The following is a 15,047-nucleotide window of genomic DNA, read 5'->3' as shown; positions in this document are numbered from 1 at the left end:
TGGGTGTTTACCCAAAGAAAATGAAAACACCAATTTGAAAAGATACATACATCCTTATGTTTATAACAACATAATTTACAATAGCCAAATTACAGAACAACCCACATGTCCATTGATAGATAAACGGATAAGGAAGATGTGGCACGTGCGCGCATGTGCACACACACACAAACACACACACAGGAATATTACTCAGCCATTAAAAAGAATGAAATCTTGCCATTTGCAACAACATGGATGGAGCTAGAGAGTATAATGCTAAGTGAAATAAGTCAGTCAGAGAAAGACAAATACCATACTACCTACCTCATATGTAGAATTTAAGAAACAAAACAAAGTCAAAAGAGACAAACCAAAAAACATGTCCTTAAGTACAGGAAAAAAACTGATGGTTACCAAAGGAGAGGTGGGTGGTGGGTGGGTGAAATAGGTGAAGAGGATTAAGAGTACACTTATCATGATGAGCACTGACTAATGTATAGAATTGTTGAATCACTGTATTGTACACCTGGAACTATAGAACACTGCATGTTAACTAACTGGAATTAAAATGAAAAATTTAAGTACAAAATTAAAAATAATATAGCGCTGCATGTTAAGTGTGCTGGAATTAAAATTTTTTTAAAAGGAAAATTTTTTTTAATTAAATAAACAAAAAAATACTAAATAAAACTAGTTTTCTTCTCCAACTCTTTTACCACTACACATTTAAGCCACTACCATGTTTCCTGTTTAAATAAATAATGCCAGCATACTTGTAAATGCCAAAGTCAGAAACTTGGATAGTATCCTTTGTTTTTGTTCCCTCACTTTCCTCAATCTCATCAATAACCAATTCCTGAGAACCCAACCTTTTAATTATCTTCCACCTCTGTCTACATTTTTCCCCCAATCCTACTGTCTGTTATTGCCCTGGTTCAGGTTTAGGACCACCCCCCCCACCGCCAAGTCACCGCTCTCCTGGAATACCGTGAAAAGTTACCTGCTGGCCTCACTATATCATGTGTTGTTCCCATCTAATGGATTATCTTTTTCAAAATATGAAATCTTATAAAAATCACTGTTACTCAGTATTTTATTTCTTTCTCCCATAGTCCTGTGAGATATGTACTATTAGAAAAATGTGGTTTTTTAGGGGGATGATGTAGTGGAGAAGAAACCATCACCTTCTCCAAGATAAAAAGGAACTCTGAGTTATTTACATATGAGCTTTTAGCAGCCTGAGGCCTGTTACCATGGAATGCTGAGAGAATAAACAGGAAGTAAATCTTCAGGTTATTCAGAAGATAGGAGTCCAAGATCTTATGTAGGATATTACAGCAAAAAATGTCAATTATGCAAAAATTAATTTCAATTTTAATTTAAATCACAAGAAATGTATTTTGGAACTTAAAAATGTTGTTCATAAGTTCCTCTGAATTACAAATGTTCAGAGGGGGCCAAGAAACTGATGAAAATAAATAATAAAAGCAAACTTGTGCTGCCAGATAAATTAGTACATTTTTAAAACTGACTTTCCCAGAATAGAAAAAATAATTAAGGAATAGCATTTGAAGGTTGACACAGATCTAGGAACAACTTGGTTTTTAGACTAAGATAAAGATAACCTTTCAAATTCAGTAGAAAGTGCTAAATTTTTTTTTAATGCATGTGGCTTTATACCATGCTGACTTGGACACCATACAATCCACGTAGTTCCTGGACCCAGACTTCTCAACCTGAGGGGCAAGAGCTCATTGCCATCCTCATCCCCATCCTCATCAGGGAGTGCCATTAAGTGAACCACCATACACACACAACACCGTATGGCCATCATAATGTGAATGTATACATACTGATAAGTAGGTCTCATCAATTCATAAGGAGGACACATGGAAAAGTAGGTAAATTGGAGCTAGAATCTCAGGCTTGACCCATTCAGTGTTAAAAGGCATTGCATAAAATTTTTGAACCTGTTTTTTCATCTGTAAAGTTAGAATAATATCTATAATATAGGTATAAGTCCACGGTTCTAAATGTAAAAAACACAAATAGAAAGCACTCACTATATTTCTAGCACTGAGCTAGGTTTAAGAAGACACAACTGACCTGTTGAAAATGATGTTTTGACTAAGTACGTAAAACCCATTAACATGAACATATTTGAGGATGATTATGGACTACAAGGTAAAGGACAAAAAAAGTTTGGAGTAAGTAGCAGTCTTCATGAACTGGGTTAGTCCGAAAAGACTAGAGATTAAAAAGGTTTTTAACATAGTCCTGGCAATGGTGAGAGGGGAATAGATACTCCCATGCATTGTTGATGCAACTGTTAATTGCTATACCTCTTAGGAGCAAAATCTGGAAATATTTCTAATAATTACAATGTGCTTAATTTTTGTATTGAGATGAAATTCACATAAAATATTTTATTTTATTTTTTATAATTTTTATTTTGTTATTTTAAATGTATAATTCAGTGGCATTTAGAATATTCACTTTGTTGCACAACTATTCACTTCTATCTGGTTCCAAAAGATTTTTATTACTCCCTCAAAGGATGCCCTTTACCAATTTACCCATTCTGTCCTGTCTCCAGCCCTGACAACCACTAATTTATTTTTTGTCTTTATGGATTTACATATTCTTGCCACTTGATATAAATGGAATCATACAATATGTGACTTTTCATGTTTGGCTTCTTTCACTTAGCATAATTTTTTTCAAGGTTCATCGACATTGTATCATGTTATCAGTACTTCATTACTTTTTAGGGCTGAATAATATTCCACTGTATGACTATACTACGTTTTGTTTATCAGCTCATCAGTCGATGGACATTTGGGTTGTTTAACCCATTTTGAGTTTTATTTTTGGAATAACATGAGGTAGGGGTCTAATCTCATTCTTGTGTATGTGGATAGCCAGTTGTCTCATCACCATTTGTTGAAGAGCTTATTCTTTCTTCCATTGAAGGGACTTGTCATCCTCGCCCAAAACCAATTGGCAATAGATGTATGGGTTTATTTCTGGACTCTCAGTTCTAGCCCATTGATCTACATGTCTATTCTTATGCCAGTAGTACACTGTTTTACTATAAATTTGTAGGGTTTTAAAATAAGAAAGTGTGAGTCTTCCTACTTTTTTTCTCAGTATTTTTTGTCTATTTGGGATTTCTTGCAATGAATTTTACTCTCAGCTTTTCCATTTCTCAAAACTAGACTATTCTTATTTTGATAGGAATTGCATTCGATCCTTTGATTGCTTTGGGAATTACTGCCATCTTAACAAATATTGAGTCTTTCAATCCATGAGCCTGGAACACCTCTCCATTTATTTAGGTCTTATTTAATTACTTTCAGCAATTTTGTAATTTTCAGTGTACAAATCTTGAGATACTTAGGTTAAATTTATTCTTAAGTATTGTATTCTGTTTTGTGCTTTTGTACATAGAATTGTTTCCTTAATTTCATTTTGGACTGCTCATTCCTAGTGTAACAGAAATCCAGCCAATTTGGAATAGCTGATCTTGTATCTGGCAATTTGTCAAGTTCATTTATTAGACCTAGTAGACTTGCATATTCTTTAGCATTTTCTCTATATAGGATCATGCCGTTGGCAAATAAAGATAATTTTGCTTCTTTCTTTCCAATTTGGATTCAACTATTTTTTTTCTTGCTTAATTTCTCTGGCTGTAACTTCCAGTACAAAACTGATGAAAGCAAACATCCTTGTCTTATTTGTGATCTCACATGGAAAGCTTTCACTCTTTCATTATAGAGTATGATCTAGCATTGAGTTTTTCATAAGCACCCTTTATTATGTTGAGACAATCTGCTTATATTCCTGGTTTGTTGTTTTTATTATGAAAGGGTAATGGAGTTTGTCTAATGCTTTTTTCTGTATCAATTGAGATGATGATGTGTTTTTCCCTTTCTTTTATTAATGTAATATAAGATTTTGACATTGATTTTCACATGTTGAATAACCCTTGAATTTTGTGGGTAAACCCCAATTCATCATGATGTAAAATCCTTTTAATATTCTGCTGGCTTAGTTTGCTGGTATTTTGTTGGGGATTTTTGCATCAGTATTCATCAGGACTTTGGAGGTGATGGATATGTTTATGGTATGCATTGTGGTAAATAAACAAACCAATAAAAATATTTTCATACCATATGATCCAGTGTTTCACTACTTTATATTACCATGGAGATATATGCACACAGGTGCACAGGAAAGCATAGATAAATGTTTATTATGGCATTGCTGGTAGGAACCAAAATATTGGAAATAGCTTAAGTCATCAAAAGGGAAAGATCAAATAAACTGTGGTCTATCTAAACCAAGAAAACTACACAATAGTTAAAAAGAATGAGATTCTTCTATTGAAGCATTTCCAGGAATGTTGTTAAGTAAAAACAGTAGGGCAATAGATGTAATATTATAATATTTAGTTAAAATGCAAAACAGAAATATATATATTTCTAGATGGATATCCATCAAACTAATGTGTTTAATTGTAGGAAGGGGATTGAAATTGGAGGTGTGGGTGAAGCAGTATATTAAGTTGAACTAGGCTATCTCAATGGATTTAGTTTATTACTCATTCACGTCACAGTTTAATGAGAGATATTGGTTCTCCTGCTTGGCTCTGCTCCATTGATTATTCAGGTATCTAGCCTGCATTCATCTCACAGTCATGTGTTCCAGATGGCACACATGGTTTCCAAGGTTACTGAAAGGAGACGGAAAGATCACCCAGCATTGTTTAAAAGCCTTAGAAGTGTCTTATATTACGTTTGGTGGCCCCAACGTATGTGCAAGGGAGGTTGGAAAATGTAAAAGATCACATACTTTTTGATCAAGCAATCTTACTTTCCAAAATCTATTCTATAGAAATATAAGCACCAGTAATTTGAGTCTATGTGCAAACATGTTAATTGCAGACAGCATTGTTTTTAGTAGGCAAGTATAGAAATAACTTAAATGTTGAGTGACAGGGAATGATTTTAATAACATACGGTACATTCATACTATAGAAAATAGATTCATTTGTATTTGTATTTATGGACCTCTGAAAAGTCCTATGATACTTCCATGCTGAGAAAGAGACACAAGATAAGTAACTCAAAGTCATATAAAGAAATAAACAACAGTAAAGGTAGCTACATAGGTAAATATAAAAGCAAGTAGTTTTTCATATTTGGTTTATAACTCCTCTTCTTTTTCCTATATGACTTAAAAGACAAATGCATAAAACAATAATTATAAAGCTATGTTAATATGCACACTCACCATTTATCCTGTTTCAGCTGAGTTGTGCAGGAGTCTCCTTATAATGGTTTATGATTCCTAATTAAGGGCTCCTGAAAGTCACAATGTAATATTATAATATATAGTTAAAATGAAAAACAGAAATACATAAATTTCTAGATGGATAACCATCAAACTGAGAAGTGTTTAATTGTAGGGAGGAGATCGAAATTGGAGGTATGGTTAAAGCAGTATGTTAAAATGAACTAGGTAATTCATTATGACAATATTTTTTGTGACAATAGCAATATAAAGACACATAATGTCCTTTTTTAAAGATTTTATTTATTTGTTTGAGAGACAGAGAGCGAGAGAGAGCATGAGCTGGGGGGGAGGGGCAGAGGGAGAAACAGACTCCCTGCTGAGCAGGGAGCCCAATGTGGGGCTTGATCCCAGGACCTTGAGATCATTACCTGAGCCAAAGGGAGATGCTTAACTGACTGAGCCACCCAGGCACCCCAAGTTACATAATGCCTTTACTTAACAGTATTCCTATAGTGATGTTTCGATATTAGAATCTTATTCTTAACTATTGTATGGTTTTCTTGGCATAGATAGACCACTTTTTATTTGACCTTTCCCTTTCGATGACCTAGGCTATTTCTAATATATTGGCACTTACAAACAATGGCATAGTAAACATCTATGCTCTCCTGTGTGTGTATGTACTTATATCTCCTTGGTAATACAAAGCGGTGGAAGTGCTGGGTCATATGGTATGTACATATTTTTACTGGTTTGTTTATCTTTTTCTTTTCCATCTGTAAAAGCTATTAGGGTTATAGAGATATTTTCCCATTATCTGCCATGGTATTGAAAATATTTCTTCAAAGGCTATTTCTTGTCTTTGGACCTTTTCAATTATTTTTTTCTTTATAACTTAAAATGACATCACAAGATCATACATTTTTTAATTCATTTTCATTGCAATATTTTATTCTTGTTCTTCACATTTACTTTCTCTCTTTTTAAAAAAGATTTATTTCTAAGTAATCTCTACACCCAACATGGGGCTTGAACTTACAGCCTCAAGCTCAGAGTCATATGTTCCACCAGGTGAGTGAGCCAGGAGCTCCTTGTTCTTCACATTTTCATCTTCAATCCACCTGGGATGTATTTTTGTGTATGTGGTGAATAGGAATCTATGTTCGTTTCTTTCTGATTGGATAGCACATGCACTTGATTCATAGGTTTAAAAAAAATCCTTGCAAATATGTGAAATCTTTAAATAAAAAATATTTATAGCTAAACATTCACTCACCACTATGATTATTTCCTTAGGATAAATTCCAAACAGTTGAATTATTTGGTTTTTGCCTCCTACCAAGACTGAACAATGTTTATTGTTCACATAGATTTACTTGTTAGATACACAATTTTCAGGCTATGATAACCACCATTTTGACTTTCAGGAGCCCTTAATTATGAATTGTAAACCATTTTGCTCCTTGATTATAAGGAGACTTCTGCACTGCTCAGCTGAAACAGGGTCTATGGTGAGAGTATATGAAGCAACAATGGAGACCATAATATAATGGGAAACCCCAAATGGAGGGCCAAGGTGAAATGCAAAGATTCTGATTCAGAGTAAGAGTATCAGTGTGTATGGGACATATGTGTCCAAATTTTTCATTTTTAATAAGCACTCCAGATGATTATAATGTAAGGAGCTTTTTGAGACATCAGTTATACAATGTTACAATAATTTTATAGACTGAATATGGGAAATGATCCTTTTCCTGTTGGGTCCTATTTGAAAATGCAAATTATAGTTTGTAGTGAAATAATTATTGCCATTTTATGCAATCAGAAGTAAAACTGAGCCAAGAACACTAGATTCTAACTAAGTAAACATTTATTAAATACTCACTATATAGAAGTCACTAACCAAAAGAGGTATGAAATATACGATATGGTGTTTACTTTGAGATGCAAAATGCAAGAAGCCCAATTAGGAAATAATGCTTAAGTGCGTGTGTGTGTATATATATATACACACACACACACTTACGTATATTATGTATATACGTAATATATATAAGTATATATATGTGTGTGTGTATATACATGTCTTTTGTAAGACTAAATATATATATACACACATACATATGCACTAAATATATATACAAAACATATTGTACATATATACACTAAAAAGTACATAGACATATATTTCTATATATGTCATATATATGTCATATATATATGTCATATATTATATATATATTAGTCTTAACAAAGAATTTTTCATGTTTCAGGAAGGGAAGGAATAGAAGGATGGGGAATGTTTTCTTAGATCTATTTTCTTCATTGTTTTGCCATTTTATACCTGTCTCCTGAGAGTCTTCTGAACCAGCAGGGCAGGCCTGCCAGGAGTCTTCAGCGAGAGATCATCTCACAAGAGAAGGAAGACAAAACCTTAGTCCTTAGACCTAAGGCAACTCTGACCACAGCTTTTTTTTAATTCAAACTTGTACCTTGGGTCCAACTCCCAAAATGGCCTCACCATGTCTGACTCCTACTTAGAGGGAGGGTCCTGGGTTTGAAAACAGAAAAGGCTGTTTTGCTAAGAACCCTGCAAGGCATTGTGGCCCAAGCAATCCTAGAGGAGTCTCACCTGTGTTAAGGGTCACTAATGAAGCAGGGAGGTTTCAGGAGACAGAGTGGGGGTTTGACCCACTGGGGACTCCAGGAAAGTGAGTGGGTTTTGGCACCCGAGGACTCCGGTGCACCAGGAGCAGTGAGGGCCAGCAGAGAGCTAAGGACCTAGCAGATGAGGCAGCAGTGCCCAGCAGGTGTGGCAGAAGCCAGGGGAGGAGGGTGGGGCTCGACAGCAGATGACTGGCATGAAGCCCCCACCACCCTGCCTACTAATGGACTTGTTCCTGAGCACCGGTAAGTCGTGTCAGGGCACTCCCTCAAATAACTGATGCTGTAGTCAGTTGGGGTTCTATATGCACAGGTGGGAACAAGAGTCCACCAAGCATAGCTCGGAGTCACCTCATTTGTTCCTGATAGCAGCCCTATGAGGCAAAGGTTTTCCCCGTGAAAAAGACTGAGTCTTAAGCAAGTGTATCTGTAATAAATGCCAGTTTTATTCCCCTAGCTAAGAGATCCAGAGGTAATTTGAAGTTTACATTTCTTTTTTATAGTTCTTTTGTCAAGAGTTTATTAAGCGTTTTACTGCCCTACAAAGGTGATTGACAAGTTTTGTGTCTGTTTATTTTGGGTTTTTTGTGACACAATACACACACATACACACACATATATATTCATTTTTTGGAAAATGAGAAGATGCAGATAGCAAAAAAAGAAATAAAATACAGATCACACAGAGGTTCACTGTTAAACTTTTGGTGTATAATAATTCAGAGTTTTTCTTTTGCATTTTGTCACATATAAAGTGTGTATGTGTATAAATATATATATACACACATATACACACACACACTGTTTTCCAACTTATTGTTTTCACTTTACAATACAAATGAGCATCTTCCCATGCAAATGAATGCAACATTCTTATTAAATGAGTGAGATTGGGTAAAAGATGAGATGGTGGTAAAAGGAGTCATATGCAAATCAAAGGAACATTGAAGGATAGGAGTAAAATGGTAGCAATATATAGCAAGAAAATGCAGACAAAAAGAAGACAATGGTGGTAATATTAATAACAAAAAATAGTTGAATTCTCCAATAGAGGAGAAATGCATTAAATGGGATAAGGACGGTCCCGGGAATGCCTATGGTTCGAATGCAGAGCCCTAAATTTCTTTCTCAGACCCCTTATCTCTTCCAAACACCTTTCCATCTCATCTCCCTCCCTTGTCATTTCTTCATCTTTAAAGTGCCTATAATCTATGTCCTCTTTAAATTCCTCGAGAGACTGAAGCAGCCTTTGCCTAAAATTCCCTTCTGTTTGCTGGCGTTCAAATTCTCCATAGGGGCGTTCTTCCTCTCTCTTTGGAACGCTGCACTTGGGCTTTCCTTCATTCTCTTTGCAGGGTTTTTGCATGATGTTGTTTCCAGCTTAAGTCCGGGAAGAAAATGTAGAGCAAATTGCTTCGTTTCTTTTGATTCCGGTTTGTCAGTTTCTCTTTGAAGCAAGATCCTCGCCTCATCTCCCACCCCTGCCACAAGGTTCCAGCCCTCTGAAGTTCGAGATGCCGCCCCTTCCTCCCGCACCCCCACCACTCCGCCTCCTTTCCCCTCCCTCTGCAACCCACCATTTCCCCAGCAGACCAGGCTAATGGCCTCTCTGACGGGCGCGGGAGAAAGGGAGCAGACTGGTAGCTGGGCTGTGAGGCCGCAAATTATACCCAGCTCTCGTCCTTCCCAACTCCCACCCTCAGAGACCCGGGCTAAGTGCCTCCTTCACACTGACCTGTGAAGATTCGGGATAGTTTCCTCCTTTTCTCGCCTCGAGATGTCTGTGAACACAGACCCTTGGACCTGCAGACAGGAAGGAAGGGGGCGGGGAGGAGGGAACTCTGTGGATCCACCAGCCCCAGAGACAAGACACTAATTATCTTGAGTCCGGGATCCTCACAACCATCGTCGCCCCAAATTTCCTACCTCCTGGTTCCCCCTCTTGTCCCTATCCCTTCCTCCCAGATCCCTGCCTCCACCCCCGCACTCTCACCCTCTGGCCTAGTCATTTCGAGGGCTGCTGTCCCCTTGGCCCCACCCCCCGCATGACCCACAGGCAGGCACTGAATTAGAGAAAATATTTTCAAATGATGTCTAAATTTCTGCCTCCACCCCAGGATTCTAGCCCTTCCCCACGCAACAACCCACACCTCATTTCCTCAACGGAATTGGAGAAAGAGGAGGATAAACGGAAAGCTTGCCAATCTGAGAGAAGCCGATTATTTCTAAACTATCACTAAATCTGTGGGTGTCTCTCAGGAGACTTCCACCTACTCCCCCCACCGTCCTTTCAAAAAAAATACAATCATCTCCCAACGAGTTTGCAGGGATTGGGGGAAAGTGAGCCTGGACCTATTCCAGTCACTAGACTCAGCCACTACCACCCCAGGGGTCCCAGCGGTTTCCTCAAACCAACCTTCTGAGATTTAAGAATTTAAGTCCTCTTTATCTTGGCCACAAGCACGGACGCCTACAGGACAGTAAGGAGCTGGTACCCAAAGGAGAAAGAAGCCCGGGAATATAAGGACTTCGCGGCAGCTCCTGGTCACGTGAGGATTATGTCATCCTCCATCTCTGGTCCCCACTTTCCCCTCCCACCAGCTGTGCTGCCAAAGTAGAACGACTTACCAACCTCCCACCTCCCCACCACACCAGGCCCTGTCACTCACTTTTGTCACTGCTAATTCCAGAGGTCAAAAGTGGCCCCTTCTCCCTGTGGCTGGAATTTGCCTGTCTCTGATTACCAGAGAAGGGCTGCATCTTCCTATAGTCATATTAACCACTGTTACTTTTTAGTGGTTTTGTTGAGAGGATTACTCATCCTCTTCTAAGCTACAACAACAGAAAGGTAGCAGTTTTTCCTCCACCCCCCCACCCCACCCCCAATCACCAATAGCCACCATTTGCCTTGCTGCTCAATACTTGAAATCAAATTAGAGGGGGTGGGGTAAATTAGGAAAGGAAGTAATGATGGAGATTGTGGTTTTTTACTTTTGTTCTGGTAATTTCCTACTCTTCTATTTTTTCCATCAATTTATTATATTCTTTTATTAATCAGAAATACAATAACAATAAGTACATTTGGAAAAAGACTCAAGATAGGAAGGGGAAAAGACCCAGCCACCTGTTTCTGCTGCTGACTCATGAGATAAATATAGACCCTCCAGGCAGACACATTTTTGGAAGTTTAAAACATACAGGGCAGCTGGAGGCTACTGCCCTTCTGAAGAGCCCCTAGGCATGTGAAGCCCTTTCCTCAGAACTACTGGGGCCATAATCCAACAGCACTTTGCCGTTGGACTTTCAGATATCAAAAATCAGTCATAAAACTTTACTAGTTTGATCTCAGTATCATGCTTTCTCTCAGTTTGTAATATGCAGTTTTATTTCCTGTATCCAAAAAATCCCACCTTTCCTCAATACTCTTATTGAGAATCAAATATTTTTTCATTTCTCCCAGACACCATCATCTTATTTATGTTTTCTTAGACCTCATTCAGCCACACTGAGGAATTAGGACTAACAGAAACTGGCCACATTACCAAATTTTTTGTTGCTAAGGATTTTGGTACAAATCTTAGTGGATTAGTTGTTGATATGTTAGTTTGAAATATATACAACAGAAAGAGGGATGTGTTCTTTTTTTCCCTTTGATTTCTTTTTTAAATATTTATTTAAATTCAATTTAATTAACATATACTATATTATTAGTTTCAGAGGTAGAATTCAGTGATTCATCAGTTGCATACAACATCCAGTGCTCATTACTTCAAGTGCCCTCCTTAATGCCCATCACCCAATTACCCCATCCCCCCACCCACCTCTCCTCCAGCAACCTTCAGTTTGTTCCCTATGGTTAAGAGTCTCTTATGGTTTGCCTCCCTCTGTTTTTATCTATTTTATTTTTTCTTCCCTTCCTCTATGTTCATCTGTTTTGTTTCTTAAATTCCACATATGAGTGAAATCATATGGTATTTATCGTTTTCTGACTGGCTTATTCACTTAGCATAATACCCTCTAGTTCCATCCATGTCATTGCAAATGGCAAGATTTCATTCTTTTTGATGGCTGACTAATATTCCTATATATATATACATATATATATAGGAATATTAGTAATATGGGATATATAGGGATATTAGTAAGATATGTGTGTGTGTGTGTATATATATATATATATGTAACATATATTGGTGTGTGTGTGTGTATGTGTGTGTGTACATATTATATATATATATGATAAAGATACCACATCTTCTTTATTCATTCATCTGTCAATGGACATCTGGGCTTTTTCCATTTTCAGTATTTTGGCTATTGTGGCTATAAACATTAGGGTGCATGTGCCCCTTCGAATCACTATGTTTGTATCCTTTGGATAAATAGTTAGTAGTGTAATTGCTGTGGCGTAGGGTAACTCTATTTTTAACTTTTTGAGGAACCTCCATACTGTTTTCCAGAGTGGCTGCACCAGTTTACCTTCCTACCAACAGTGCAAGAGGGCTTCCCCTTTCTCCACATCTTCACCAACATCTGCTGTTTCCTGAGCTAACAGCCATTCGGACTGGTGTGAGGTGGTATCTCATTGTGATTTTGATTTGTATTTCCCTGATGCCAAGTGATGTTGAGCATTTCTTCATGTGTCTGTTGGCCATGTGTATGTCTTCTTTGGAGAAATATCTGTTCATGTCTTCTACCAACATCTTGACTGGATTTTTTGTGTCTTTTTTGGGGGGGGTCTTGCGTTTGATAAGTTCTTTATAGATTTTGGATACTAGCCTTTTATCTGATAATACATTTGCAAATATCTTCTCCCATTCCATAGGTTGCCTTTTAGTTTTGTTGACTGTTTCCTTTGCACAGAGGGATGTGTTCTTAAAACTTGTTTTTAGGAAGACTGTAGCTCATTATGAATGAAAAGTTGCCACTAACCAGTTTGATGTAAATGATTCCAGAAAATACTTAAAAGAAAGAGAAGAGGTCTTAAGAAGAGTGCAGCATTGCTGTCACAGTTATTACAAATTGCTAAGTTATGTTCGAGGTATAAGATTTATTGATGGGGTGGGGAATTCCTGAATCCTCTGTGAACAGCTTTCATGCAGATGGTTAGACTCATGGTTTTCAAATGGCTGGAAGGATCCAGTTGCCGACGATTTTAGCATTGAGGTAAGAAGCATAACTTTGAACTGATCTGAGTTTGAATTAATTGCATTTACTTACCTGTTGTATAACCGTGGATGTAAAACTTGGATATTAAAACTTCCCTGCAAGTCAAGCAGAGAAAGACAATTATCATATGGTTTCTCTTATCTATGGAACATAAGAACTAGGAAGATCGGTAGGAGAAGAAAGGGATAAAGAAAGGGGGGTAATCAGAAGGGGGAATGAAGCATGAGAGAATATAGACTCTGAGAAACAAACTGAGGGCTTCAGGGGGAGGGGGGTGGGGGAATGGGATAGGCTGGTGATGGGTAGTAAGGAGGGCACGTATTGCATGGTGCACTGGGTGTTATACGCAACTAATGAATCATCAAACTTTACATCAAAAAATAAATAAATAAAAATATTTAAAAAATAAAATAAAAACAAAAAAAAAATCTTAAAAAAAAAAACTTCCCTGTGTCTTATCTATAAAATGAGGCTAATGCTTCATAGAGTTGTTGGGATTAAATGATATAATTTATATAAAGCATTTAGTACATGACTGAAAAATACCAAGTGCTCCAATAAATGACAGGTCTCAATGATTACGTCCTAAGGATCTCAGGAATCCTTCCAGTTTCCACTCTGGCTCTACTACCACTCCCCTAATGCAAACAGCCATAAACTCCGGGACAACCAACAAGATTTACTGGTCTCTTTGCCTTACATATTGCTACTTTCCAATAGAATGATGATTCCAAGTAACAAATATGGTCATATCCCTGCCCTGAATTATTTTATTTCATCCTCCAACGATCTTACTAGAGAGGAACATCTTCAGTTGATCTTCTGAACATTTCACGGAATATGTCTCCATTTCTTTTTTAAAAATTTATTTGCTTATTATTTTAGAGAGAGAGAGAATGGGGAGGAAGGGCAGAGGGAGAAGGAGAGAGAGAATCTCAAGCAGACTCCCTGCTGGGCGCGGAACCACGGTGCTCTTACAACCCTGAGATCATGACCTGAGCCTACCTGAGTGAAACCAAGAGTTGGATGCTTAACCGACTGAGCTACCCAGGTGTCCCTATATCTCCATTTCTAAGTAAAAGCTTGTATGAAAATACATACAAATGCAAGCAAAGTAAGATATTGAGTTAGATTTTACTTGTTCGCCTAGTATTAACTGATGGGACTCACAGGTGAAGACAAAGAAGCATTCTGTATCATAAAAGAAACTCCAACAATTGGGACCAGATACCTTCATAAGAGCTTGCCAAAAGGCACCTAAGCCAGCTCTACTACCTACAACAATCATCCTAGTCTTCCCTCTCCCAAGTCAGTATAAGGAGACAGGTAAGGGTAAGAGGTAAAGAAATGTGGGAGCCATTGACTTTGTGGGGAGGTCAGTGTGGTTCATTATAATAACACCAGTGATACTTAGAACTTATTTAATACTTCTTATGTACTGCCTAATTCTTCTAAGCACTTTTCATATACTAACTAAATTAATACTTATTATGCTATTATTAGGAAACTAAGGAGTACAGAGGTTAAGTAGCTTGCCCAAAGTCACACAGTACATAGTGGATATAGAATTTTAACTAAGGTACTATGACTCCAGGGTTGGCACATGGTGAAAGTCAATTCTATCACTTTTTTCATGGGTGAGAGCAAGAGTACAAATTCTTCCCTCTTTTAAACCAAGTGGAGGTGGAAGCTCCAAGAGAATCACATACAGAGAGAGGTCTGTGAGAAGGGGATACTGGTGTATAACCCCCAGTTAGATCACCACATATCTTGTTGATCCAAAAGAGATGGCAAGGTGAAAATAAAGACATAGTGTACTCCTACCTTTGCTTTGGCAGGATGGGTGAATTTTCCTGTGGGTTAGGTAGACACCTGGCTGACTTGTTGGTTCCTTTTCCAATATGACTTTACATGGGGTGAGGGGAATCGATAAG

General features: G+C 37.5%; 1 protein-coding gene across 2 annotated transcripts; it reads right to left on the bottom strand.

The window, feature by feature from the left end:
- Window positions 1–7,896: 7,896 nt before the first annotated feature.
- Window positions 7,897–10,459, bottom strand: TCEAL7 (transcription elongation factor A like 7). Of its 2 annotated transcripts, none has more exons than XM_002925933.4 (3): window positions 10,361–10,459; window positions 9,680–9,747; window positions 7,897–9,324 (listed from the first exon to the last, which is right to left on the bottom strand). In XM_002925933.4, the coding sequence occupies exon 3, from the start codon at window positions 9,308–9,310 to the stop codon at window positions 9,008–9,010; it is 303 nt and encodes a 100-aa protein (XP_002925979.1). In that variant the 5' UTR covers window positions 9,311–9,324; window positions 9,680–9,747; window positions 10,361–10,459; the 3' UTR covers window positions 7,897–9,007. The 2 variants fall into 2 exon arrangements, with proteins under 2 accessions (XP_002925979.1, XP_019662182.1); XM_019806623.2 differs by having other exon boundaries at window positions 9,680–9,785; window positions 10,361–10,452.
- Window positions 10,460–15,047: the final 4,588 nt, after the last annotated feature.

The sequence above is a fragment of the Ailuropoda melanoleuca genome, chromosome X (genome assembly GCF_002007445.2).
Source record: "Ailuropoda melanoleuca isolate Jingjing chromosome X, ASM200744v2, whole genome shotgun sequence".
Taxonomy (NCBI): domain Eukaryota; kingdom Metazoa; phylum Chordata; class Mammalia; order Carnivora; family Ursidae; genus Ailuropoda; species Ailuropoda melanoleuca.
The sequence above is the reverse complement of the archived record's forward strand: the minus strand, read 5'-3'. Positions and strand labels throughout refer to the sequence as shown.